General features: G+C 45.3%; 1 protein-coding gene across 6 annotated transcripts in view; it reads left to right on the forward strand.

The window, feature by feature from the left end:
* Positions 1-27773, forward strand: part of FRAS1 (Fraser extracellular matrix complex subunit 1) — a 294329-nt gene that overhangs the window by 145984 nt on the left and 120572 nt on the right. For all 6 annotated transcript variants that reach the window (XR_004645979.1, XM_034772627.1, XM_034772626.1 and 3 more), the window contains 8 exons: positions 1038-1181; positions 4211-4351; positions 4719-4859; positions 5874-6047; positions 10551-10691; positions 13660-13803; positions 23668-23820; positions 26116-26262. Coding sequence is in view for 5 of the 6 variants with exons in the window: in XM_034772627.1 (XP_034628518.1) it covers positions 1038-1181; positions 4211-4351; positions 4719-4859; positions 5874-6047; positions 10551-10691; positions 13660-13803; positions 23668-23820; positions 26116-26262 (1185 nt within the window). In the remaining variant the exon portion in view is untranslated. The remainder of the gene's footprint in view (positions 1-1037; positions 1182-4210; positions 4352-4718; positions 4860-5873; positions 6048-10550; positions 10692-13659; positions 13804-23667; positions 23821-26115; positions 26263-27773) is intronic.

Here is a 27773-nt window from a genome sequence, read left to right on the forward strand (position 1 = left end):
GCCCCCGGCCCAGCACCGCCGGCCCCGCATGTCCCGATTTTCCCGGACATGTCCGGCTTGTGGGGATTTCCCCCCAGACGGGGATTTGGAGCCCAAAAAGCCGGACATGTCCGGGAAAATCCGGACGTATGGTAACCCTAAATATACTGCAGGAATACCCAAACAATTACTGGATGCTGGCCTTGGTGCAGAGTTTGCCCAAAGATAAAGCTATTTGCCTGCTCATTATAATTGCGGCATTTCCATTCTCTTCTTTTGGCCATATAAGGGAAAAGATTCACAGTACCCAATGTACACTTCAATGGGAACCTGCCACACACGGACAGTTTCAGCCTGTCCCTGTGAATTACTAGTTCCCAGCAAACTACGAGTCCAAGGCATGATTCCTTCCCTCTTCAGACAGAATCAGTCAGGAGGGTGGAGTTCAGCAGCTCATCGCCCCCAATGCAGAGTTTTTGGAGGGAGTAAAAATCATTTTCAGAAGGGTGCCCCCCCCCCCCTTTTTTTTTTTTTTTTGCAGGAGCAATTTGCTTAGGACACCCCCCCAAACACTCCTTTTGCAATCAGATCCTCATGGATGGACCTTTGCACTCTCATGTAGTTCCATTGATGTGTCAGTGGGGCCTTGCAGGAGTCTGCCTGCAAAGATCTGGTGGTTTTGTTTACATGTCATGCAGGGCAGATTGTTTCCACCTAGTACCATGAAGCCCAAATCCTGGTCCATGCTATATCAATACATACATTTTACAATAATCAAAGTTGTTCCTCTAAGTGTCTAATTGTAGCCGCAGGCACTATTCTAATTTGCACGTAGCTATTTTGCAGATGCAAAATTGGGATGTAAATGGAGTTCCCCAAAAGCGTGACTAGCCCAGATGAAAATACCAAACTCAACACACCAGTGATTTTTAAAAGCACAAAAAGCCTATGTTATTTTAGGAGTGAAAGTGCAAATAGGCAAATTGCTACAAAACTCATTTTTAAAAACTCAGTGGCCATGTGGTTGTTCATTAACTGGTTAATCTTTTTCCTTTCAGCTTGTCACGAGTCCTGCTCTGCATGCTGGGGGTCTGCTGAGAACAACTGCTTGGCCTGCAAGGACGGGTCTCGCGTTTTAAATGCCGGGCTCTGTGTGGCCAGCTGCAGTCACGGGTTTTATGTGAAGAATGGAATCTGCAATGGTAAATCCCTGTTTCTCTTTTTCTCTGACATGAACTTTGCCCATGCATGACAGAAGGGAATCAATATGTTGTGTAGCCAGCCAGCAAACAGGATTGTAGATCTATATCTGAGAGACCAGACACACCTATTCCATAAATATTTAGTGAGAAATGCTGCTACTTGTTTATAAGATTACTAGCTCATTTAAAATTATCAGATGCTGAAAGGTTTAAGGCTGTTTTGTTCACTGAGCAGCATGAAAGCAAAAATGAGATGATCCTTCGGGCTTGACAAATCCACTTGACTGTGGAAAGAGAGACGACTTTTGCCAGCAGATTGCTTGAAGTTGTCCAGTAATCCACAGCTCGGTGACTAAACAACACCTGCGGCACATGGGAATCTTTTGGAAGGACAGAGAGAAAGAGAAGGAAAGGGGGCAAAGAATATAAGTCTTTAGAGACTGGTAGAGCTGGGCAGATAATGAGAAAAAACGTAGGAGTTTCCAGACTGGATCAGACCCAAGGTCCATCTAGTGCACTAACCTATCTTTGACAGTGGTCACTACCAGCTGCTTCAGAGGTGAGACAAACCCTTTAGTAGGCAGAGGAGGAATAATCTGTCCTTCCTAAGAGTTTCTGATGTCCCATCTACCTGAAGGAAATTGGCAGTGGTGTGATTACATGGTCATTGTTGCACTGTATAAATCCCGAAAGTAGGCTAACCCAGGGCAAACTCATGTATGTTAGGGGCTTGCTCTGCATCGATGTAGTTCATCATCATTCGTGTAGTGCAAAGCACTGTAGCGTCACATCACAGTGAACAGTACAATCACAACATGCAGGAGTCGTTGTCCAGCAATCTTCCGCCACGTTTCACAGTCTTCACACAGCCTTAAGCAGTGTACCCTACTGCCTCCCAGCCAGCCAGCCACATCGTCAAACCACTCTCGCTGTGGGTGTCCCCTTCCCCTGGCATTTGACATCAATCGCTGCCAACCTTGCTCTGGCAATCTTCCTCTGCTCATCCAACCCACATGTCCCCCAAACTCCAGTTTTTCTCGTCTGATAGTCTGGACGATATCAGCTATCACTCCAGTTATGCTGTAAATTCGGGTGATTACCTCCTTGTTAATTATGTGTGAGGTATAACTAATGCGCAGCTGTTACCTGTAGCATTTCAATTCGAAGGCAGAAAGGTTCTTCGGTGTCTGTTTTCTTAGCATCCATATCTCACACACACGTAGGCAAGAGACTGCAGCCATTTCATTTTATACTTCATGGTAATACTTCACGGTACTTTGCTTCTCCAAATGTGGTTGAATGTTGCTAGAGCAGCAGTCATGAATCCAATTCTATGTCTGGGGTGTCTAAGTGCTCAGCGTCCCTCGTAGTCACACTACCCAGCACCACACTACCCAGCTCTTCGGAGTGCTCAACACTCCAGTGCCTCCTCAGATTTGTGTAGGAATAGCTTCGCCTTTTCAACAGACTTAGATATCACCATTGTCTTTTCATACGATCTCTTTATATCTAATTTCTCTGCCTCCCTTGCTGCCCTTTCTAGACATTTTTGCACCTCTTCTTGTGACCATCCAATCAGGACAATATCAATGTGATTGGCGAAACACAGATAACTAATTGTTTGTCCACGTGTACACCCTCCTGTAGGTTTCCATCAGTGGGTCTTCTTACAGTTTCTTCAAGATAACCGTTGAAAAGGGTCTGGAATATCATGCAGCCTTGCCTGACTCCTATCCTCAGGTCAAACCCCAACTGCTTTGCTCATACCCTGCAAACACCGAAGCCGTTGCGCTGATGTAGAGCTTTTGTATCAGCTGTATTACATTTTCACCAACTCCCAACTGGTCGCAGGATTGCCCAAAGAGGCTTGTGCCATCTGCTTCAGCAAAATCCATGAGGACATGGACTGCCTTCCCGCCATTTCCTAGCACTAGCTTGCATAGCACATGCAGATTGAATATTTGCTCCTCCGTACCTCTTTTGAGTCTAAACCCAGCTTGTTCTTCAGCTAGAAAATTCTCTCTTGGGCGATCTCTTCAGGATGCTTCTCGGCATTACTTTGCATAATGAGATTGTGCAATAATTTCCATAAACACCCAGGTTCCTGTTTTTATGAACAGGAACCAGCAGGGACTGTGTTCCAAGTTGTGGTCCATATTCCAGACACTCAAATCACAAGCTTATGGGATGCCTGTCTGAGTGTCTCTCCATCACTTTTAATTGGTTCTGCTTATATGTTATCTCTGTAGGTACACCTCTGCAGATGTCCTTAGCAATGCTTATGGGTTGTGAAGAAAACCCTCCGAATGCAAACTGATGTCTGCTGCATGCAGAGAATGTGAAAGAGAGCTGTGCTCTTTCCACCTTACATTCATCTCGATGGGGTGTTAACTCTCAAGTCTTTTTCTGATGGAAAATGAAAATTGTAGACATTACTAAGAATTTATCTGGGCAGGGAGCAGATGGGACATAGGCCTATTTTTTTCAAATCTACAGTTCCTGAGAAGAGGAGACCTTTAGGATTTTCAGCGTCTCCAGAGGCCATGTCTCACTGATTCTTTACTGACAATTTTCCACTGTTGTTGTAATATGAGTGCATCCATTGGTGATAGCAGTAGTGAGAGCACTAGTGCAACAGCTGCTGCTGTTTCTACTATGGTGTCACTCTGAATTCTACTAGTTCTTTAGGGCAATTAAAGATCTCTTCTGTCTTCTTTCATATATGCTACTAGGCATGCAGTGAAAGGCAAGAGGAAGGGTTTAATTTACTGGTTTCAGAGTAGCAGTCGTGTTAGTCTGTATCCGCAAAAAGAAGAACAGGAGTTCTTGTGGCACCTTAGAGACTAACAAATTTATTAGAGCATAAGCTTTCGTGGACTATTTACTGTAACATTTGAAAGTGTCTCTATAACAAGGAAGGAGCTGGGCATGGCTATATTTTGCTGTATCGTATACATGCAACCAAATTGGGAACACCGCTGTTCCTTTCATAACAGTGCATTTCATTAATGGTCTGTCCTCTTTGACAGCTTGTGACCAGTCCTGTGAAACATGTTATTCAGACCAACCCAGATGTTTAGCGTGTGCTTCAGATAAGGTGTTACACAGTGGGAAATGCATTTCAGAATGCCCTGGTGGGTATTACACAGACAGCACTCAGCGATGCAGAGGTAAGAGGCATTTCTGCTTGGCACTTGCTGCATGACCTTTCTGATGACCTTCAAGGCACATTCCAAAGCTCATCTTCTTTTGCGAGGGTACAGAATTGTTTGAGGAGACAGGGGATTTGAGTTTTTAAGTTGCTCAGTTAACTGGGGGTGGATTATTTTAAATGATCTCCTTTGCAAAGCATTTTGAGATCTCCAAGTGAAAAGCACTACGTAAGAGGGAATTATTGCTTTACCACGTGACAGAATGCTGTGGGTGTGGGCGGAGTGAGAGATGACTTGGTTGGCAGCATGGTACAGTAGCTGGCAGCATGGCTACAAGCGGATTAAGTATGCTATTCCAGTTATATGCTCTCTGTTTCTCCACCAGCTTGTCACGATTCTTGTGCCAGTTGTACTGGCCCATTGGCCACTCAGTGCACTTCCTGTTCCCTTTCTCTGGGATTGCGCCAGGGCCAGTGTCTGCCTGCCTGCGGAGAGGGCTTTTATCACGATCACAATGTCTGCAAAGGTATTTGGAACCAGATCCTCAGTAAAGGGTAAATCGGTGAAATTCCATTAGCTTCAGGGGAGCTGTGCTGATTTAGATTTAGCTAGAGATTCTGCCCCATTACCGTATACTGAAGTAAGGTGAGGTGTGTGAAATTCCCACTTTTTGCTTCATTTCCCCCACACAACAAACACACACAAATTATTATTTTTTGATTTTTTTCTCCCAGGGTTTGCTCCCTCTGGAGATTTCCTCCCCTCCCATATTGTCACAATAGGCCAACACGACAATGTTTCCTATATTTTTCTGATGACAGTTAAATGGGCATACAATTTCACATTAAAGTTCAGTGGATTTGCTAAGACATACGGTAATTTCCCCTGGGCTGCAAAGGAAAGTATGAACACTCAGGGGACACAGTTTACCCTTCTCATAAACCCTTCAAAATTCACTGTTTTCCCCGTCTCTCCCCAGCTTCCCCGACAACACAGTGTTGGTTTATGCAGCTCTACAGGTAAAAGGAAAATTGAGTTGCCTAAAACACTAAGCTGCAGTGTTCTCCCCTTTAGGATTTTGAAAAAAAAATATTTTTTTTTTTTAATTGAAAAAAGATGTCAGATCTGTTATCACCATTTCATTATATAAAACAAAGCATCCCATTGGATAGTGGAACAGTCTCCCAAAGGAGGCTGTGCACACCCCATTAGTTAATTCGTGTAAAATTATCTGGTGGGATTTTCAGATGCATTGACCTAATTCTGCTTCTCCAGAAATGGGTGATAAAACTCCCATTCACTTCAATGGGAGTCGAATTTGGCTGGTGCTTGAGAGAAACCCACCCAGTGCTTGAAGAATCTACTGTAAGGAGCAAGCCAACACTCCCGAGGTGGCTGAAGAAGACGATTTATGTATTTTCCCACCAGCTCTCATTTTTATGACAGGATTCTATTGTTTGCATTCAGATTATCCGGCTTCTGTCAGTTTAAGGGCACTGTCCCTTGATCCATGACTTCATATTCCATTGCTCTTGTATAGGTTGCCATCCATCTTGTCGTGCCTGTGTAGGGCCGGAGAACTCTCACTGCACCCAGTGCAGGAAGCCAGAGGAGGTATTGCAGCCGGGAGAGCTCCTCGAGGGAGCACCGTATGGCATTTGCCTTTCTCAGTGCAAAGCCCGATTCTACCTCGAGAACACCAGAGTGTGCAGAGGTGAGGAAAAGAGCCGGCCAAATGATTCTTAAGTGCTTTCAATGTACATGCTGGTATTCATTAGGTTTTAAATACAGTATTGGGAATGGCTGAGAGTGTGTGTGTGTGTGTGTGTGTGAGATACTGGATGTGCTTGTGACATGTTACAAGCTACTGTCTGGCTTGTGGTACCAATAAGTCATTGGCCTGAAACATGTAGCGTTTCACAACCTAAATGTGCTCAGCTGATGTTTGTCCTGAACGCTGGTGTTTTTGAGAGAAAATATTTTAAAAATGTGTAAGATTCTAGCAGGTCCAGTTATGTTTTTATGGCTCCTAGGGTAGGTCTGCATTGGTGTTCCCGCTCCATTGAACGCAATGGTAGGAGTGTCACCAGTGACTTCAACTGGGGCAGGAGCAAGCCCCAAGTGTGGAAAATGTTGCAGGGGTTGCAGAAGACGTTTAGTTGTCTTGCTTGTCCCTGAAGCAGTTTAACAGGAGTGCTGCTTTTTTAAAGAACGGTTTTAGCAAGTCTGCACCCAGCACACCTTTTAGCATGGCTATCTTAATGCATTCTGGGTATCCTGAAGGTCCTATCCCATAATGGCCAGCACTGTGACTGGGAACAGAGACTTTTAGGTAAATTCCAAACAGAAGGCCTTGCATTGTGGGATGGAGTTAGGAGGACAGGCTGAACTGATACAGATTGAATGCTTGTGGCTTCCCAGCACGGCTGAGAGGGAAACCACTGTAGATTGCACTGGGTCAGCCAAGCCCAAACTGAGAGTGCTTGTCCGGATGTTGCAACCAGCTAGTAGAACCAATGGCTGTATAAAGCTTGAGACAGCTTTGCATGTAGGTGCATGGCACAGTTTGTTACAACAACTTTTCACGTAGTTAGGGTGACCAGACAGCAAGTGTGAAAAATTGGGACAGAGGGTGGGGGGTAATAGGAGCCTATATAAGAAAAAGCTCCACATATCAGGACTGGCCCTATAAAATCGGGACATCTGGTCACCCTATACGTAGTGCAGGCAGGGCAGGGGAAGAGTTTACTGTGGATGCCTGGAACCAGCTCAGCCCATCCTCAGACTTAGGATACGTGTACACTGGAGCTGGGGGTGGAATTTCCAGGTAGGCATACTTGCCCTGGCTAGTGTGCTAACATAGCGTAGCTGCAGCAATGCAAGTGGTGGGACGGGCTAGCCACTGGCGTACAATCCCCTCGGAAACCCCAGGGACGTCTCAGGACAGGTAGCCAGTCCCACTGCCCAAGCATACACTGTTAGTTTTAGAGCGCTGGCTCAATCAGAATTAGCGCAGGCGTGACATCTCCAACCAAAGTCTGAGGTGAAATGGTACTTTTACAAGTGACAGCTCTGCAGGAAGAGTGCCAGGAGCCCCTACACAGAATGGGCATTCTCATAGGCTAGATACTCTACAACTGTGCATCATATTCTGCTAATCTGAGTGCTTCCCCCCCCACCCCCCCCACACACACTTTGTGTTTGCTGGCAATGACTGTAACATAAAACTCATCTAGTATATTAGTTTCACAGAAATTTGCTGGAGGGTCATTTCTTGCCTTAGAAGTGCTTAAAAGAGAAAAATGCATTGTTAACGCAAGATCGTTCTGCAAAACAATCAACTGTACAGGCTGTAACAGGTACCGTGCTCTGGTTCGCCTCTCAAAGGCGTCAGCGTCAGGTTTGTATCCATCTTGCACTCCGCTGAACAGGCGCCAAACAAAAGGAATTTGCACGTATGTAGATTTAAGCGATTGAGAGGCAAGCAAGAGAAGAGAACGTCTCTTGATTGTCCTAAGTGTTTTCTGTGCCAGCCTCAAAGACATAATTCAATCACTCTTGACATTTTTCTTCAAGTAAAATCCCAGTCATCGTTTTCAGCGCAGTTGCAGTTCTGGGCGTGGGGACGAATAACAAGAACTTGTTGATGTTCTTGATTCTTAAATTTCTAGAGGTGAATCTTCAGCGGGTGCAAATGTCATAGCGCCATGTAAGTCAGTAGAGCTCTGGCAATACATCAGCTAAGGGTCTGCCGCAGAGCAGGTTGGAATATTTCTAAGAAACAATTTCACTGGAAGATGCCGATTTGAGAACCTGGCACGTTACATCGAAGCATCTTGGGTTCAACGAACTTGCCATGACAAAGGCTTCCAGGGCCCACGGCGTGTGGAAAGCGCTGGCCTTACCGGGCTCCCAGACTCACTGCCGTGAAGCCGGGAGCCCCAGTTCTAACTGGGGCTTGGGTCTAAAAGTAACTTGATGGATGTTACTTATTCATCCTTCTAGCAATGCAAACTCTGCAACGGACATGTACAAATGCCTGCAAATAGGCAACATTTGCATTTACTGTTTGAGAGGTCGGGTTTGAAAGTTTTCTCCATTCAGGTTTGGATTTCTCAGGTATCCACAGAAACATTCTTGTACATAATCAGAAACTCCTGAAGTTTCCCTGACAACATTGGGTCAAATTGATCCCTGGTATAACTCTCTTGATTTCAGTGGAATTAGCTACCCCAGAGGCTGTGTGCTCCAGTGGAAAAGGGCACTGCACTAGTAGTCAGGATCCCTGGGTGCTGCTCCTAGCTCTGCTACTGACCCACTGTGTGACCTTGGGCAAGTTCCTTCACCTCCTGGTGCCTGTTTCCTCCCATCCTTTGTCCGTCTTGTCTGTTTAGACTGTAAGCTCTTAGAAACAGTCCCTGCCTGCCCCAGCCTTTGTGTTCTGCAGCAGGGGTTCTCAACCTTTTTCTCTCTGAGGCCCCCCTCGACATGCTATACCAACTCCAAGGCCCAGCGGGGGTAGAGGGGCCTTGGGCATAGGCGTAGTTTGCCTTCTATTTGGGTGGGGCGGGGCCAGCAGGGCTCGAGCCACCTCCGCATGGCAGGGTCCAGGGAGGGAGCGCCACCTCCACCCCTAACTCACCTCAACAGGCCACCCAGCCTGTCTGGGTTTGGGGGGGGGGGCAACCAAAAATTATAACTCAAAGGTGGGGGGCTTAGCTCAAAAAGTTTGAAAACACTCAGGGTGCAGTGAGAGGGGGTAGCTCGGGGTGCAGGGAGAGGGTAGCTAGGGGCTGTGTGCGGGCGGGGGGGTAGCTCAGGGTGCAGGGAAGGGGGTGGCTAGGGGCTGTGTGCGGGGAGGGGGCAGCTCAGGGTGCAGGAAGGGGGTGGCTGGGACTGTGTGCGGGGAAGGGATAGTTAGGGGCTGTGTGCACACCGGGTAGCTGTGGGTGCAGGGAGGGAGTAGCTAGGGGCTGTGCGTGGACAGGGGGTAGCTCAAGGTGTAGGGAGAGGGATATTAGGGGCTGTGTGCAGGCAGGGTGGTAGCTCAGGGTGCAGGGAGAGAGGTAGCTAGAGGCTGTGTGTGGGCAGGGGGGTAGTTCAAGGTATAGGGAGAGGGATATTAGGGGCTGTGTGCAGGCAGGGGGGTAGCTCAGGGTGCAGGGAGAGAAGTAGCTAGAGGCTGTGTGTGGGCAGGGGGGTAGCTCAGGGTGTAGGGAGAGGGATATTAGGGGCTGTGTGCGGGGAGGTAGCTCAGGGTGCAGGGAGAGGGGTAGCTAGGGGCTGTATGCACACCAGGTGGCTGTGGGTGCAGGGAGGGGGTGGCTGGGACTGTGTGCGGGGAAGGGGTAGTTAGGGCTGTGTGCACACCGGGTGGCTGTGGGTGCAGGGAGCGGGTAGCTGGGGGCTGTGTGCGGACAGGGGGTAGCTCAAGGTATAGGGAGAGGGATATTAGGGGCTGTATGTGGTGGGGGGGGGGTAGCTCAGCGTGCAGGCAGACGGGGTAGTAAGTGCTGTGTGCTGGGAGGGATCTGCCGGGAGCCGGCTCTCCCCACCCGGGCAGCTCTTACCGGCTGCCTCCGCATAAGCAAAGGGGGCTGGGAGCTGAGGAGCAGCTTCAACCCCAGGCACCAGCAGGAGGGGCAGGAACGCTGCTGCTGTCTGCTCCATGGCACCCATCAGAGCAGCCGCTGCCCTGAGCAACCACTCAGCACACCCATGCGCAGCATCAGTTTTGCCGGCATAAGCACTTGTGTGCCCGGTGCCGTTTCGGCGGGAGATGCCGTGGAGCTGGTTTGGTTATGCCGACGGGAGAGCTCTCCGTCACTGGCGTCATGTGGCTACGCGATCGCTCTGACAGTGGCACAGCTGTAGTGTTACAGCACGGTAAGCTCGTAAGTGTAGACGTGGCCTAAGACACCAGCATGCACCCAAACCTTCCATTCTTAGAACGCAAGCGTGAGCTTTGTGAGAGAGGCGGGTTCAATGCAGTTACTTGTGGTTGATCTTTATATAACTAATCTCAGAAGACAGTATTTGTACTTTTACCTATATTACGGCCTTTCGCTGGCAGAGAAGCCTGTCGAGTATATGTCTTATCGCCTTGGGGAAAAGGTAAGCCAGCGGGTGAATGAAATCATCTCAGTCCGGGACAGCAACAGCAAACGCAGGCTGGAAACCAATTTGTCTTCCTCTGTTTTCTTTTCTTTTCCTGTAGAGTGCCACTCCTCGTGCTCAGCCTGCACAGGGCGATCTCCCCACAACTGCACGGCCTGCGCCTCCCCCCGTGGCCTACTTGATGGCAAGTGCTTATCCGAGTGCCCGGAAGGATTGTACAGCCAGAATGCTCTTTGCCACTGTGAGTGCGTTGCAGGGAGACCGACGGTATATGTTGCTGTATCTTACTGCTTGAACATTTCGATGCAGTTAGACACGCTGTCAGGTGATCGGAGGTTATTCAGTAATTCCAGGAGAGACTCATATGGTTCAGCTTCAGCGACTGGATTATTTTACGAGAGAGAGAGAGAGAGAGAGAGAGAGAGACATACATGTTAAATAAAAAATTATAACCCCCTCTGCTGTACTGGATTGGAGTGAAAACAGACTGCATTTTATTGCAGTAGGCTGTGGTGGTGTTCTCAGCCAACATTCCCTGGGGGAAGAGTTCTTTAACATCCTGTGTAGTGCTTAAGCAGGATTCTGCATTCAGAAGGGCTGGTTTTACTAAGGCAGTGTTGTCCAGTGGATAGACCATTGCAAGATTGTGGCCTTGGTCCCTGCGCTGAAGAGCTTACAGTTTAAATGCATAACAGAAACAGTATAGTGAAGGAACAAAGCTAGGCTGTCGAGGGCTGCTCTCATATGCATGGGTGCAACTCCCTTAGGGCCAAATTCGATGCTGGTGTCACTGGGTGCAACTCCACTAACGTAAGTGGATTTGTGCCGGAGCTGTATTTGGCTTAATGACTTCAGTGGGAGTTGTATATGTGAGTATGAAAGCCGAATGGGACTCAGGCTGTTGTGCAGATGTTACCTCCAATAGACTTAATAAGGAGATGAAAAAATTGGACTGTGCTGGGGAGGGAAGCAATGGACTTAACTGGGTTATCTTTCTTTCCAGCCATCAGGGTTCAGGGTAATGTATTTTCTAGTTACAAAGAATGCTTCAGAACGTCTTTAAGAAAACCATCAAATGCTCTGTGTCTAGGCATTATGTAGCTGGAAATAGTTTTCTGCCTTTCAAAACAAATAATTTTGTATTTGGGATGAGGAAACAGATCTCTTGTTTTATGGCATTTATTTGTTGGTGATCTTAGGGACATATGAAGTATGCTAACCTAAGTCTTCAGCAAAGCTCCCACTTAATTTCCATGGGAGCTGGTGTGTATGGATCAAGAGCAGTGTCTAGTTTCTGCATCCACAGACAGCAAAGAATTACCATTCTATTCTAATAATGGAAAGTGAGCGTGACAATATGCAGCTAGATTTTTTTTTTTTAAGAACCTTTGAATGGTTTATGCTCAATGGTCCAAAAGGCTAGAAAAACATATCAGTGTGAATTAGATTATTATTTTTAATCCGTAGTTTACTATAGCACGGGTTTATGAGGAGGAAATGGTGCAGTTGCATGCGAAAACACATGTTCTATATGGGTGTATTTACCGGCCTAGGGAAGGGCACTCTATTTCTGATGTGCGCATCAGCTGCAGTATAATTATGCGTTATAAGCCTCTTCAGCCAATCAGTTTGCAGCTTTCATCCAAGTAATTTAATCTAATATAATCAGATTACCAGAATCAGTCACTCTGTGGCTGAATGGCACAATGAATTCCTATGTACCCATTGAGCTAGAATTTGGGGATTTGGTGCAATCTTTCATTATTAGCTGCTGACCACAGGAGGGTGTGGGGAAAAGCTTTGAAATGTGATATGTCCCTCAGACAACGTATAAAGGTCATCAGCTGGTTTTATCAGATTGCAGCCGTTGTCCATGAATGTGTACTGGGCTAGATATTTTCAGAAATGATATTACATTTCTTCGATGAACTGGTTACTGTTGGGTAGGAGGCCTCCAAATTGGAGAAATGCAGTTTCTCTGAGATTCCATGTTCTATTTATTGGATTTTAGCCAAGAAATACTCTATAAAGATGTTTATTAGGCAAGTGATTACAAAAATTACATTGATTTTGGTGTTCTGTACTGCCATCTAGGAGATCCTGGCTCCTGGCTAACTATGTTGCATTGCAATGTGTCTGATCCTGGAATGGTATTAATGTGTAAGTGGCAAACATAGGTATAAAGAAAACTACCTCATCTCACACTTTGCCAATATAGAACATCTGCAGCTTTTAAACAGGCACAAGCAATAATGTTAGTATAATCTGTGTCTACCTGATTTTTACAGCGTTTAAAATGTTTCATTCCATTTTTACCAGGCTCTGAATAATAATGGGCGGGAGGCCCAGTCAGAAATAGGTGATGATGACCTTTCAGGGCTAGAAGAAGGAGCTTTATATTATATGAAATGGGAGATTCCTAGCTTTCCAGAGAGATCCAGCAATTATTTCTAGTCTGGGGAGGTCCTGAAATGTTGTTACACTTCTGAAGTTGCAAGTTTTTATTCATAGGAAAGCTTTTTCAAGGTAATTTTTAGAGGTTTTTACACATCATCAGTCTCAGTATTTTTTTATTTCCCTCAGAGGTCTGCACAGTTGGAATCCTGATAATAAGACTCCTGACTTTATTTTAGGTAGAAGGATGCAAAACATTGTCTCGATAAAATATTTTATCTCTTTCTGGAGTAGTTTTACTGTTAAGTATGTGGCATGGTATTTAGGTTTTATTGATGTGAGTTTGGGGGACACCTTCATAAATCACTCCTGGCTTCCCCATTCATGAGTGATGTGGCCATCCCAAACTCGTACTAATAAAACTTTTATACCATGCCCTCATGTATCCTTTATCTCTCCCCTGTCTCTCGCTGTGCATGTGTGTGTGTGTATGTATATATACACACAGGCTGGGAGATGATCTCTGTATTTTATATGGATTTAGATCTTAATTTATGCAGAGGACAAGCACAAAGGTCTTAAATTTCCCGCTGCTTGCACCTTGTCAAGCCAAAAAAAGGGAAGGATTTTACTCCCTTTTAAGTCAGAATTTGCTAGTCACTTACACCCGAGGTAGCAATTCACACCTTCACTGCAGCGGTATAAATGATGACACAAGGTGCTGGGCAATGGAGAATTGGGCCCTATGATTCATTCTCTCTCTTTCTGGGTATATATATGATTATCTTAACAGCGAGTGTTGTTTTCTCATGCAGCCTGCCATCCATCCTGCAAAAAGTGCAATGGTCCTTCAGACTCTGACTGCATCACCTGCCATCCTCATGCAACCCTTGTGAGTGGGAAGTGCAGGACTAGCTGCAAGGAGGAGCAGTACCTGAACCTTGTGGGATATTGTGTTGGTAAGTGAGAGGAGGAAATGTCACAGTCTGTAGAGACTCCTGGCCATTCTTCAATAGTAACCAGATATTTCAGTGTACAACTGTAACATAAAGGAGTCAAAATGATAGTTACTGATAAAATAATGACTAAAAAGTACTGCTAAACCACCAGACATAGCATCTAGCACGACCACTTACCACAGCGATTTTATTTCTCTTCGAGCTGTGCGAGGCCAATTGCAAATTATAGAAATACAAAGGTTTTCAGCTTCATCACCCACCCAGCATAAGGGACCTTGAGTTGAAGCTGCACAGGTGGTGGAAGGCCATGGGTGCTGACTCTGTCCTTCTTCCTGAAGAGGTTGGTGGGATGCAGTCTTCTGCAGAGGGCCAAAAGCCACTCTGAGGCAGGGAGTTAGAGGAGAACTTGGTCAAATGAGTCCCCCACCTGAGTTCCTCTTCTGTTCCCCTTGACTTCTCTAGCCCCAGCCCCAGTATATGCAGTCACTCCATGTGCAGCCCCAAAAGGGGACATGGGCCAATTCTGGTCGTCCAGTGGACGGTCTTAAAAAAAAACCAAACCACACAAACCAATCCCTATCCCCTGGCTGCTAGTTGGTGTGAGGTAACAGGGACAAGAGATCTCTGATCACTTCGATCTCTGTGGAGAATGGAAGGGGGTTCTCATATCTGATGATGAGAGCAGGAGGTGCAGGGGGACTTGTCCTTCCTGGCTTGTTGCCGCTTATTTTGTGGAGGGTTGGGCTTATGTCTGGAAAGGGGTACTTTGCAATATTATGAAAAGCAGTAGAGCGTTCACACAGTTAATGGTATCATAACAAATCAGCTCTTACTTAACAGCTGCTGCTAGAGTATAATACAGACCTCCGCTCTGCTGTGTTCAGTGATTGCTGATCCTCTTCAGAGGGCTATAAGCAGCTGGAATTTGTGTAATTTTATCGACAGTTCAATTAGGCAGTCAGACCATCGGACCACCTCCTGTTCAAAGCGGAGCTCTGCAATGGGGCTGCCAGTCCTGGCAGTCAGCTGTCTTTGGGTCTGTGGCCCCTCACGGGGACCAGCCTGCCACTGAAGACACTGGACATGCTATGTTCATCCCCTGAGGTCGTTGCCCTGAACTCAATTTCCATACCAGGAAGGGCACCGTCACAAGCTCCACCCCAGAGAAAGCCGCAATCATAGGTGGTCATAATGCCCGAAGGGGCCTTCGGCAGCTGTTGACAAGAGAGTAGTATCCCTGGGGAATCAGGAACAGCGTGGTGGGCCAGCAGCCAGGAAAGCTGCTTTACTGCTGCATAGAGCTTCAGAAAGATGAATTAAGAACCCATCCCATGATTCTGAGAAACAGCTTATCGGGCCTTACAGGAATATTGGCACAGCTGGGTTTGATGTGTGCACTTGTGAGAGATAGGAGGATGTATTCAGAGGTTCCGCTCTGTGGGTACTGTATACATGCACTTCAGCCGATCATCAGAAGCCGCTAATTGCATTTACCTGTTTAAAAAAGAAAAATCTCATTTAATCCATCATGCAGACGAGGATAAACATATTCTGGGAACAGTTCCAGTCACTTCTGAGCTGTAATGCGTCTCTGTATTTATTTAGTTTAGTTTATCAAAGAAAAGAAAGAGCTTGTGAGGCCTTTGGCAGCACTGAGAGGTTCCAACAAAGATAAATGATCTGAAGAAAGGAAGAGGAAAAAATGCAATAGACAATAAGTAAATCTATTCAAGGACTATCATTCTCATGTTAGTCCTGACTCCCCACTCCTACCCACCCCCAACATAGACTTTTTTTTTCCAATATAAGACTTGTTGTTTCTTTGATCTCAACTTCCAGGACTACTTCTTTTTTTTAAGCAGATTTATTATTTTGCCTGGCCACGCAGAAATGGGAAAGGAAGGAACAATATAACTAAAGAGGGGAGAAATATCCAAAATGTATTATACAGTTCTCTGAATGCGCACACAGCTGGGTTACTTATCAATTTATAGAAAGAAGGAGACATGAGTCGTGATTTTGTTTCGCTAAAGCCTGCAGCCAAATGATTACAGTGAATGACACCTATGAAAATAATTCAGCATTTCAAAGAGTTAAAAGCTACACTGGATAACGGGGTGGAGAGTGTGCTGAAAATATTTGTGGATGACACCAAGCTGGGAGGAGTTGCAGGCACTTTGGAGGACAGGATTAGAATTTAAAATGACCTGGATAAATTGGAGAATTGGTCTGAAATCAACCATATGAAATTTAATAAAGACAACTGCAAAGTACTTTGCTTGGGAAGGAGAAATGAAATGCACAATTTCAAAACAGGGAATAACTGGCACCTGGTGGTAGTACTGTTGAAAAGGATCTGGGAATTATAATGGATTGCAAATTGAATATGGTCAACAATGTGATGCAGTTGTGAAAAAGGCTAATGTCGTTCTGCGGTGTATTAACAAGAGTGTCGTATGTCAGACACGGGAGGTAATTGTTCCACTCTACCCGGCACTGGTGAGGCCTCAGCTGGAGTACTGTGTCCAGTCCTGGGTACCGCGCATTAGGAACGATGTGGACAAACTGGAGAGAGTCCAGAGGAGAGCAACAAAAATGAAAAACAGCTTTAGAAAACCTGACCTGTGAGGAAAGGTTAGGAACATTGGCACGTTTAGTCTTGAGAAAAGAAAACTGAGTGAGGGGAGGGAGAGAGAACTTGATAAGTCTTCAAATATGATAAGGGCTGTTAGCAAGAGGATGGTGATCAATTGTTCTCTTCATCCACTGAAGGTAGGACAAGAAGTAATGGGCTTAATCTGCAGCAAGGGAGATTTAGGTTAGATATTAGAAAAAACTTTCCAACTGTAAGGGTCGTCAGTACTGGAATAGCCTTCCAAGGGAGGTTGTGGAACCCCCATTGTGAGAGGTTTTTAAGAACAGGTTAGACAAACAGGTGGTCTAGGTCAGGATGGTCTAGGTTTATTTGGTCCTGCTTCTGCACAAGGGGCTGGACTTGATGACCTCTCTAGGTCCTTTCCAGCCCTACATTTCTATAACTTCTATGATTTCTCTGTAAAGTTTCAGAGAATGTAAAAAATGTGCTTGGTTATAACACTGTTACTCCAGCTCACTAATCTGATTGTAATTGGAGTTACATCACACTAGAACTGGTATAACACAATGGTGAATCTGCTCCATTGTGTTTGCTTGGGGCCTGGGTCTTCAGTGTATGTAAAAGTGTATCTTTTGTGGTGCTGAATTCTTTTTCTTTTGAAACCAGTTTGAAGCATTAATTACTTATTTAGGGCCCCAATCCTACATATGGATCTACTACCACAGACTCCAGCTGATTCTGGTGTAGGATTAGCACCTTAGAAAGCTTGTTAGTGTGTTATGCTTTGTAGCTGTATGCAGAGAAATCCTTTATTTCCTCCACTTTATTTTTCCATTACTTTTCATTGTGTTCTCTCTAGCAGATCCCCCTTGAATTGTCATTCCTAGCTGTAAGATTGACTGGAAAGAATTAGTAACATTTATCACGTCAGGATTAGTCTTGGGAATGGTTTTCTTTGCCTCTGGTTTGTGTGTATGTTTTAATTGCCCCCTGTCAGCTCTATAAGTTTGGTAAAGTCTTGTTGGATGGTAAGCACGCTGTTATTTTCATGTCCTTGGGCCCTGCGTGGCTTGGATTTGCCCTGGAGACTATTATTGGCAGTGATGCACGAGCCAGAAAGAACCCTGCTTGGTTTTCAGAGCTTAGGCTGTATATGAAACACGGGCAGTTGAAAGGACCATCATTTTCTTTCTAAACGAAGCCAAGTTTGATCTGGAAATCACTGAAGCGACAAGCATTGGCCCCCCCCCACAGGGCTGTTTTTACAGAATCACTTCTCAGTACAACCCACTTCAAAGGCCCTATTCAAACCCACTGAGGTCAAAGAGTTTCAGTGGCCTTTGGCTCAAGCCCTAGAATAGGAGGGAAGTCTTAATAGTTACAGAACAGCAAAGAGGGGCAGGAGATCTCAGTTCTGTTCCCAGCTCTGCCTCAGTCTTGCAGTGTGACCCTGGATAGGTCACTTAGGCCCTTATCCTGCACCACAGAAGACAATGGTAGTTCTGCCAATGTCTTCAATGGCACAAGATGAGGCCCTTCATCTCTCTGTGCTTCTGTATAGTGGGAATAATATTTCCCTGCTTCACAGTGTCAGCGGCGGGTAGGTAAAAATGTAGGTAAAGTGCTTTGAGATCCTCTGACGAAAGGTGCTGTAGGAAGAGTGTTGCTATTGACTGACTTTTTAAAACATCTGTGGGTGGGTCTTTGAGGGAGATGTTTGTGGCCAGAGGGGATGTTGCTCCTTGTTCCAAAGTTCTGTCTAATGTTAGAACAAATTGCACATGCTGATGGCCCAGTGCCCTGCGTTTATGCTGTTGTTGCATCTCAGTCAGCCTCCTCACTCAACCCAGATTGAAATGTTACTCTCTACGTTTGCCTTTGCAGGTTATTAATGATCAGTTTGAGAGCAGCTGTCCGATAAAAGTGAACATCAGAAACCATTACATTTACATTACGTCCAATTTGCATTAATATCTGCAAGGTTTTTGACTTTGCTTCAGAAGCAATGTTTTTACAATTATCTATCCATCCATCATGATCGCTTGTTATTCCAGTCCCTCCCTGACCCTGGAGGCAGAATTTTGTAGTGACTTAAAGGGTGTACTGTGCATTGTAGCCTCGTCTTCTTCTTTTTATATCCATGGGCGGGAAAATATTTTGTGAAAGATTGAGAAAGCCAACTGTCAGGTGAAACTATTAACGTCTAGTGAATTTTATTGTTGCATTTGTTAATAATAATAATATAATTAATAAAATAGTGTTATGCTTAACACTGTCACAAAAATGCACTTCAGTTATCACAAGAGGAAAAAATGCTCAAATATTTTGAAGCAGAAGTGGGTTTTCAAACTGTGGTCCAAGGTATCAAAAGTCTCTGCGAAAAAGCTTCCGAGGAATGTACAGGTTACCTGGGGGCTGGGTGGGGCAGTGCTAGTATGCTGGATTGAGATACCTGAGATGTTGGGTGGGCAAGTCAGTTTCCCTGTCTGTAAAATGGGGATAATGATCCTGATTTCCTTTATAAGAGCTTTGAGATCAATGAATGGAAACCGCCATATAAGAGCTAGGAATCATTTTCAGGTGTATGTTTGGATTTTTAGCTGTTTCGAATCCAATTTTAGGTGTTTTTATTTTTCCAAAATTTGACAAAGATTACTTGACATTTTCCAACGACTAGTAAAAGTTTTTGTTTGGCTTCAGAAACCTTGGAAAGTTTCACCTTCACTAAAATTGCTGTCCTGCTGGTGAAATCTCACTTTCTCCTTTACTTGTGGGAAGGAAACCCCTCAGGGTTTCTTCAGATTTCTTCAAGAGTATTCTCAAATACTTAACGGAAGTCCCATGAGAAAATCACAGGAAAACCTGAGGTCTCACGTGGTGGAAGAGCCTGAGAATTCAGAGACCAGGTTCACCTGGGCATTTTGCTAACCTATAAACCTTCAACCATCAAAGGCTTCCGAGAAGAACTGATAGAGAAGATGACTGACATGGTGATGGAATTCAAGACAGCTCTTGATCTTGGTCACCTCAGTTTCCACAGGGATGACACCTCTGATACAATAACCCCAAACCTTCTAGTTAAAGTTTCCATCTTGGCATTCTCACAGGTAGTCTCCAGATCCACACATATAGTTGGTCAGCCCCCCGACTGGATCCTCAGGCTGGATGTGGACATAAGGGTCCAAGTTCTCAGCTGGTGTAAATTGGGATGCCAATTTGTACCAGCTGAGGATCTAGGTGAAGAAACGCAAGAACCACCTCCCTGCTTGGGCCTGGGCTATTTTGTCTTATGCACCATTCCTCTGGAATTCCTCTCCTCCGTGTGTTCAGAGACGCTCCTGCTCTTTGTGGCAATATAAGCACTTCTCTATGAGACTGCCAAGATCCCATTAACTTGATAAGGAGCTGAGTGTGTTTGTTTATGGGTGAATGCCCCCTTCAGCATTTTCAAGAGTAAGGTAAAAAGTTTTTTGTTTTTAGATGACCTTCTGACTAAACTTTTATTGACTTTTCTCTTTGGATTCATTGTAAGTTGCTGTGGGAAGTTTGCATGATGACATGCCTGTGAATTACATGGAATTAGAGTATTGATTTAATATAATGCCCTGTTCTTATCCCCATGTTCTCTGTTATCCTAATGGGTAAAATATGGGTAGGCATATGCAAAGGAAAATATATCCCCAGGAGCCCTTAAAAGGCTAGGTATAGCTAAACAACTCAACACAGGCATTTGCTAGCTTAGCTAATGGAGGAGTCAAGAGGGCATGGATGGTCTGGGTTCTTTGAGTTTTGGCTTCTCTGATGAGTCCCTGTTCTGTGTGTTTCACAAGGGAAGCGGTCACCCCAGTGATTTTAGGCAGGTCAGCAGCAGATCACTTTCCAAGCAGGAGTGGGAGTGGGGTGTTTTCTTTACATTTCTAGTGAAAGACATGTGCATGGTGGTGGCTTGATGGGCTCTGGAGTGAAATCTTGCTGTAGCTGTTTTATCCTGCTCCCTCCCAGTAAGGTTTTGGTGGGGGACCAGGTGGAGAAAGAGGAACCCTAGAGCCTGATGAGAAACAAGGTTAGTTAAGTCATTGGCTATTGTGAAAGCAGCTCTGTGAACGTGAAGAGGAGAATGAATGAGAGGACACTGGGACTATCATCAAGGTGACACCATCGTACTCTGAAGACTCAGTCTGGGATTCTGAAAGAGGCCTCACAGAGTAATGTACCTAACTCACATTGATTTTCAATGAGGGTTGAATGCCTGCCTCCTTGAAAATGCCAGCCAGTATCACTCCTGGAGCTGAAGTCACATCCTAGATATACGGTGCGGGGAGGAGAGGTGTGAAGGGGTCAAACAGAAGTAAAAAGACAAATATCGGTGTGGGGGTGATAGTAGGGGGCCGTTCAGAACTATAAGGAGAATATTCTGCTCCTTTTCCTTCTTAGCCCAAAGGGAGCCTGCTGTGAAAAATCTATATAACCTTTTACAATACAAAGTACCTTTGTTCTTCCTTTTCTCTGCCACTTGTTCCCCACGGTCCTTCGAATTCACCACAAGCCATTGTCTTTCTGGGGGGAAGTCAACAGTGTGAGTGTTCTTTGAGCTCGACACGTTCAAAGTATCGGGGGTGGATATAGAACTGATTTCTCAGGAAGCAACAGCCGAATTAAAGGAACTGTTTTAACATATAGGAACAAACACAGCCAGGCTATAAAGAGGAGAAAAAAGTGCTAGCACCCAGCTCTAAAGACACTTATACCTTTTAAATGTCTTTGGACTTTTCCAACATGAGAACAAAAAATTATTTAGATGAGAGTCTGGTTAATTGCACTCAGCAGGTACTTTTCTCTCTGTGTTAGTCTGCATTTATCGGGTTTACCTGCCACCGATATTTATTCCATGCTCATCGCTATAGTATTTCAGTGCCTGGTGTACTGTATTTGTCTATTTATTGCACCTAGCCAACAATTATCACCATCCAATACAGACACTTGGAGACAATAGGACACTAATATTGTTTTGGTGGTAGGGTGAGTAAATGAATTACTAGGTGAATAGGGGGAGCATGAGAAATTTGTGAAACCTACTGGTGCTAATTTTAGTGCTTAAGGAGAGTGCACATAGATGTTTATGATCTTACTTCTTTAAAAAAACCTATCCCACATAAATTACGTACAATATACCAACATGTATAATCATATGTACAGTACCTTAGTCACTGATCCCCATAAACTCTGCAAGATAAGATATCTGGGACCATGCCAACAACCTCTGACTTCAGGGGGGGGAATCTATGGGGGTGCAGGGTCTGTCCCCTAGCATACGACAAATATATGGCATTACACACAGTATAGTGTGAAGCTTTGGGGGATATTTTATTAGTTCTTTTCACACACAGGATTCTGAAGCACACAATACACTAACCCTTGCATGTTGTGTATGCAGGATGGATGAGGTTTTCCATTGTGAATCATGGAACACTACAAGCATTACTTGGTCTTTACTATCAAGAAATGTACAGAAAAAGCAATTTCATGCTCTTAACCATAACATTTGTTCTCCTTTCCCTTTGGCTGTTAGGTCCCTATCTGTAAGATTGCGTCCTTGGGGCCGGGACTGTGACTTCTATGTTCTGTAAAGTTTCTAGTACACTTAGGGTTTTATGTTGCCTTTCCTAGGGTTTTACGCTGCCGGCCATCACCATAGGAGCGCTCAGCACTCTTTAGGCACTAATTAAATAAATAAACAATAATGACCCTACGTGCATGCACCACACTGCTTAAAAAGTGACACAAAATACTAGTACCTCGTGCCAGAGTCTCAGGGAATGAAATGTGCAGTAGGTTAGGGGATGAAATAAGCAGTTACCTGAATGATCGGAAATACTGTATACTCCCTGGGTCAAATTTTGCCCTCAGCTGCACATGCTCATGGATCCCGCTGAATTCAGGGAGACTTGTGCATGTGTAACCGGGGAAGAATTCAGACAGGTTTTCAAAGGAGCCTAAGGGAGTTAGGCATCCCTATCCCAATGGAAATGGGTGCCGAACTCTCTTAGGCTCCTTTGAAAATCCCAGCCTCGTTCTTTAGAATCAAAACACTGCAATTCTCAGTGAACGTTTCAGGAGAGACAAAGGACAGAAAGGTTAGTTCTCAGTAGAAATCTCATTATTACATTTCTTTCAAGACGGCCATTATTTCCCTGATAATTTTCTGAATTACTGTAATGAGGATTAATTTGGCTTCCAGGATACCTTGTGTAGGTACAAAAGGTTTGTTGTAAAACCTTTTGAAACCCTGAAGGTTCAGGGGAAGGTCAGGAGCCATTAATTGGAGTGCTGCTGAAAAAGAGGTTTGTAAGGCTGGCCAATCCTACTGTGAATGGCACTCTTGGCTTGGCGGCTGGGCAGGCAGTGGTCTTTTGGGAGTGCCGGGTGGGAAAGCCTGGGCAATGTGAACCAGAGGAGAAAATTGATCCACTTGCTCCGATCATGCTCTTTTGGGGGCATAGAATCTGTACAGCCAGCAGCATCCTTTTTAGAAAGATTAATCTTAGGGGGAAAAAAAAGTGCCGGGGTCTTTTTAGGCGAGAGCTTTGAACCATCTTCGCCCATTACGGAGGAAGTGGGGAGGACACTTGAATTCAGCAAAAGGCATGTTCAAGCAGTGTGCTCGCTGTCTGATGCTAAGTAAAAAGCTGTAACACCACAGTGCCTGAAAATAACACAGAGTAAAAATGCGGGAGGAGGAGCAGTCCACTGGGCCTAATATTTGCTGAGAATGCCTCTTGCAAACCTGATCCCATACCCCTTTTGCTCCGAATGAGAATTGTGCATGCAAAGTGCTCTTAATGTTACTTTTCCGAAATATATTCCTTGTGCTCTCTCTGGCTACGTCTACACTATCCGCCGGATCGGCGGGTAGCGATCGATCTATCTGGGATCGATTTATGGTGTGTAGTATAGACACGATAAATCGATCCCCGATCGCTCTCCCGTCGACTGCTGAACTCCAGCTCGACGAGAGGCAGAAGCAAAGTCGACAGGGGAGCCGCGGCCGTCGATCCTGCGCCGCGAGGATGCGAAGTAAGTTATTCTAAGTCGATCTAAGATATATCGACTTCAGCTACGCTACTCTCGTAGCTGAAGTTGTGTATCTTAGATCGATCCCCCCCTAGTTTAGACCAGGCCTCAGTGTTGTTGTCTCTGAGCAGGGCTGCTTTGCAAGATGATGGTCAGAAGCCTCCTTCATTGGTACCCGCTATTTCTTTTCTCTTTAGACTGTCATCCTTTGTGCCACCAGTGCGTGGCTGATCTCCACGACACGGGCAGCGTCTGCTTGAAATGCCAGAACGCCCGTCACTTGCTGCTGGGGGATCGCTGTGTTCCTGACTGTCCCGTGGGATCCTATGCAGAAAGAGGAGTCTGTAAAAGTGAGTAACACCTGGAGGTGGAGGTTTGTGGTGAGAGCTGCCCAGCTGCTCCCATGGAATCGCTTCTCTTGAGAGGGGTCCAGTGGGCAGGCGCTGAGCTAGGATTCAGGAAATCTCTGTTTGAAGCATGGCTCTGCAAGTCACTGCACCTCTCTGTCCCCGTTTCCTCTCCCGCCCTTTGTCTGTTGTTAAATTGGAAGCTCGCTTTGAGGTAGGGACCGTATGTCTTTGTACTGTGCCTACCCCCATGGAGCCCTCGAGTCCCCAAGCACAGCTATTACACAGATAATACTAACTAATATACTGCAGATAGCAGGAAGTTTATGGGGAGAAGGGGGTGGGAGTATGGTTCTGTGTCAGCCTTGTGAAAGGTCCCCGCCTCATCCATTCAGTGTTGGCTGATGCAGTGATGTCACTTCTAGAGGTTGTTTTCAGGTAGGTGGGGCAGATTTTCCATATTCAAGGAACACGTTAAAGTGGGGTCACTTCAGATGTCCATCGCTAAGCTGCTATGATTCCTGTCTCTTCTGCTCTTGTGGTGGTAGCACAATTTTAGGAGCTTGATTGTCCAAGGGACCTTCTAGGCATGTGCCAAGAGGAGAAAAAACAAATTCTATTCACTAAGGTGGGAACTGCTGGGACAGAGGGACACTAAACACGATGGTGAAATCCAGACCCCATTGAAGTTAATGGCAAAACTCCCACTGACTTCACTGGACTTCACTCTGTGTATAGATGTCCAGTGGGCACAGGACCCTGCATTAGTCTACGGTAGCATCTCAACTGAGGAAGGTTCTTACCTCTTGAAGCGGCCTCTTTTCTCCGTGCTCTTAGGAATCCAACAGAAAACCTGCTGCCTGAAGCTGAGTATTTTCCCAGTGTTTAGAATCTCCTTGCAGTTGATTGAGGCTCTTGCTGACTCAGAATCGCCAGAGGCAGTAATTGCTGCCAGCTCCAGAAAAGCTGGTCCGACTCCTTGGCTTGTGGGGGTAGTGTGTGGTAGGTGGTCAGCCAGCAGTGTTGGTAGTAGCATTTTGATGGTGCCTTGTGTCTTCTGGTCCATTAGCCCTTTTGTGCCCACCTTGGTATCTGCTGGTGCTTAAGGGGCACTTTTTGGCAGTTGTCTTTGCACCATTTTGCCTTTCTCTGCCTTTCTCAAGAGGACGTAAATCCATTTCCTATGAGAACTCCAGGATGTCCACCAACCGCTCGGTAAAGCCCAGTTCATCTTACATGAGACAAAGGATATTAGGGAGTGATAGAAGAGAAAGAGACCAAAAGAAGAAACATTATATATTTAAATGTCCGATCTGGCCTCTTTGCAGGAGATGGACACTTCCTAATCCAGGCTAAATGTACAAGATGAGCACTACAAAAACTTCTCTCTGCTGGCCCAAGATTTAGTTACAAGGTCGCTGTATCGTTATTTACCTAGCTCCACACTGACAGGATATTAACTGTGTTTCTTAGGCCTGGTCCCCACTAAGTCCCCACTTCAGACTAAGGTACGCAAATTCAGCTACGTTAATAATGTAGCTGAATTCGAAGTACCTTAGTCCGAACTTACCGCGGTCCAGACGCGGCAGGAAGGCTCCCCCGTCGATGCCGCGTACTCCTCTCGGCGAGCTGGAGTACCGGCGCCGACTGCGAGCACTTCCGGGATCGATCCGGGATCAATTTATCGCGTCTTAACCAGACGCGATAAATCGATCCCAGAACATCGATTGCCTGCCGCCGGACCCTCCGGTAAGTGAAGACAAGGCCTTAGTTTGTCTTACCCTTCCTGGTAATGTAATTCACTCCATAGCGTTATAATATGTCATCTAGTGGGGCATGCCTCTTGGAGGGAAGGGGGAATTCCTTCCTCCTGGAAAGCCAAGTTTAGACAGAGCATTTCTGCCCTTGGGTGTAAAGGTTTCATGAATTACCCAAAATGTTCTGTTGTTCAAGCTATGTCAAAGTGTATATTACATGTAGTGTTAGCTGTTAAGATTCCTAACATTGCCTTGGACCAAATTCAACCTTGAATAAGGTGGGTATCTCCATGGATTTCTCTGTCCACTTGCAGTCAGTGATGGATTTGGCCCTTTACATTTAATGAAGGCACAGTTCTTTACTTACAGGACAGTCGGAAAAGCTGGAGATCTGACAGTGAGAACGTGTGCGTGTAGGAGTGGTGGGTGCTCTGTGCTCTGAGGATCAATCCAGTGATGTGAGCTTGTCAAGAACCTCTACAGACCTGCTTGAAGATTTGCTTTGGCGTGAATGGTATTTTCATTCTTTCTGCCCTCTCAGAGTGTCACCCCTCGTGCAAAACCTGCAGTGGCGAAGGCCCTTTCTCCTGCTCTTCCTGTGACTCCAGCCTCGTTTTGTCCCACACTGGCATGTGCACCTCAGCCTGTTTCCTAGGATACTACAGGGATGAGAGCCGGACCTGCAAACGTAAGAGTCTCCTGTCAAACACTCCCTCCTCTTCAGAATGCCCTTGCAAATGGTTTCTTGGCTTCTTGATCCTGTCTGTCCCATCATGAAAAGCTTGTAACTGTCAGGAAAATGCTGTTGGTGACATTGTGGAGACCTTGAATTAGACTTAATAATTTAAGGAGCATCACTATACATGCAGCAGTGACTATGCAGAACAAGGGCCTAATTGCCTACTGCCTTGTATAGGTCTGTCATTTATGCCAGTGCAAAATGGGTTCAAAATGCTACCATTCTGTTTGGGCAGATTTCTGCAAGGTGCTTAGCACTCTAGCCACAGTCCAGCAAAGCTCTTAAACATGTGCTTAACTTCAAGCATGTAAATAGTCCCATTTGCTTTAAGGGGTCAGTCCATGTATGTGTTTTAGTACTTTGCTGGCTTGGGACCAGACCGCGGAGCAGGATCAAAGCTTATGAGCACAAAGTGGATTCCACTCTTACTAACGTCTCCAGAAAACCCGCTCTCCAAATAGAAAGGCTTGCCAAGCCGCAGTGTCGTGCCAAACTCATGGATAGTCTTCTGTGGATGTCCTAAAACATCTGTTTTTCCCCTTGGGCTGTCCATTCACTAGCCTTATGAAACTAAAGCCCTTGCCAAATACAGATCTAGCCCCCAAACTTGAGTGAGACATTTATTTCTGTAAACAATCTCATTCCAACCACACCTGTCTCATCTCCCAGTTCGCAAATAACTTTTTTATTGTATGTAAAATTTGTGGCTGGTGAAAACTAACGAGAGCCTTATGGCAGAGTGTGTTGATGTACAGAATTTGTGTATTCCAGGGGGCACTCAGACCTGTTCAGGTGCAGTGTTAGTGATAACTCATCTAGAAATAGATTGATCTGCTGTGTTGGAGAACTACCAGTTAGAGATAACAAAAAATGTTTAATCAGAATCTTTGGTCTCTTTCCCTCCTTCCCAATTTGTTTTGATTTCACTAAACTTTTGAAGAATCCATAGTTTTGAAAATACCTTAGATTAAAGCAAAGGAATGTGAAGTAGATCTATGTACTCCTTGGGTCTTGATATGTCTACTGGAGTGTTTGTACAGAAACAACGACACAATCTTAAGAAGCTTTTCACAAAAGTGGTATGCATCTAAAAACAGTGTTGCAGAGCAATGCTGATAAAATAAATGGTATGTACTTGTTTTTAAATGCAGCTTTTGTTTTCCCCTTTGGGAGCAGTCTTTTTGGATAGTGTGACTACTATGTATTTTGAACTCCACAAATGTTTTATCATTCATGGTCTTCTAATTCGTGGCTCTTTTAATGTAAAAATACTTGACAAACACTAAATTAATGAAAGAACAGGAGTACTTGTGGCACCTTAGAGACTAACAAATTTATTAGAGCATAAGCTTTCGTGGACTACAGCCCACTTCTTCGGATGCATATAGAATGGAACATATATTGAGGAGATATATATACACACATACAGAGAGCATAAACAGGTGGGAGTTGTCTTACCA

This window comes from Trachemys scripta, chromosome 5, assembly GCF_013100865.1.
Source record: "Trachemys scripta elegans isolate TJP31775 chromosome 5, CAS_Tse_1.0, whole genome shotgun sequence".
Classification (NCBI taxonomy): domain Eukaryota; kingdom Metazoa; phylum Chordata; order Testudines; family Emydidae; genus Trachemys; species Trachemys scripta.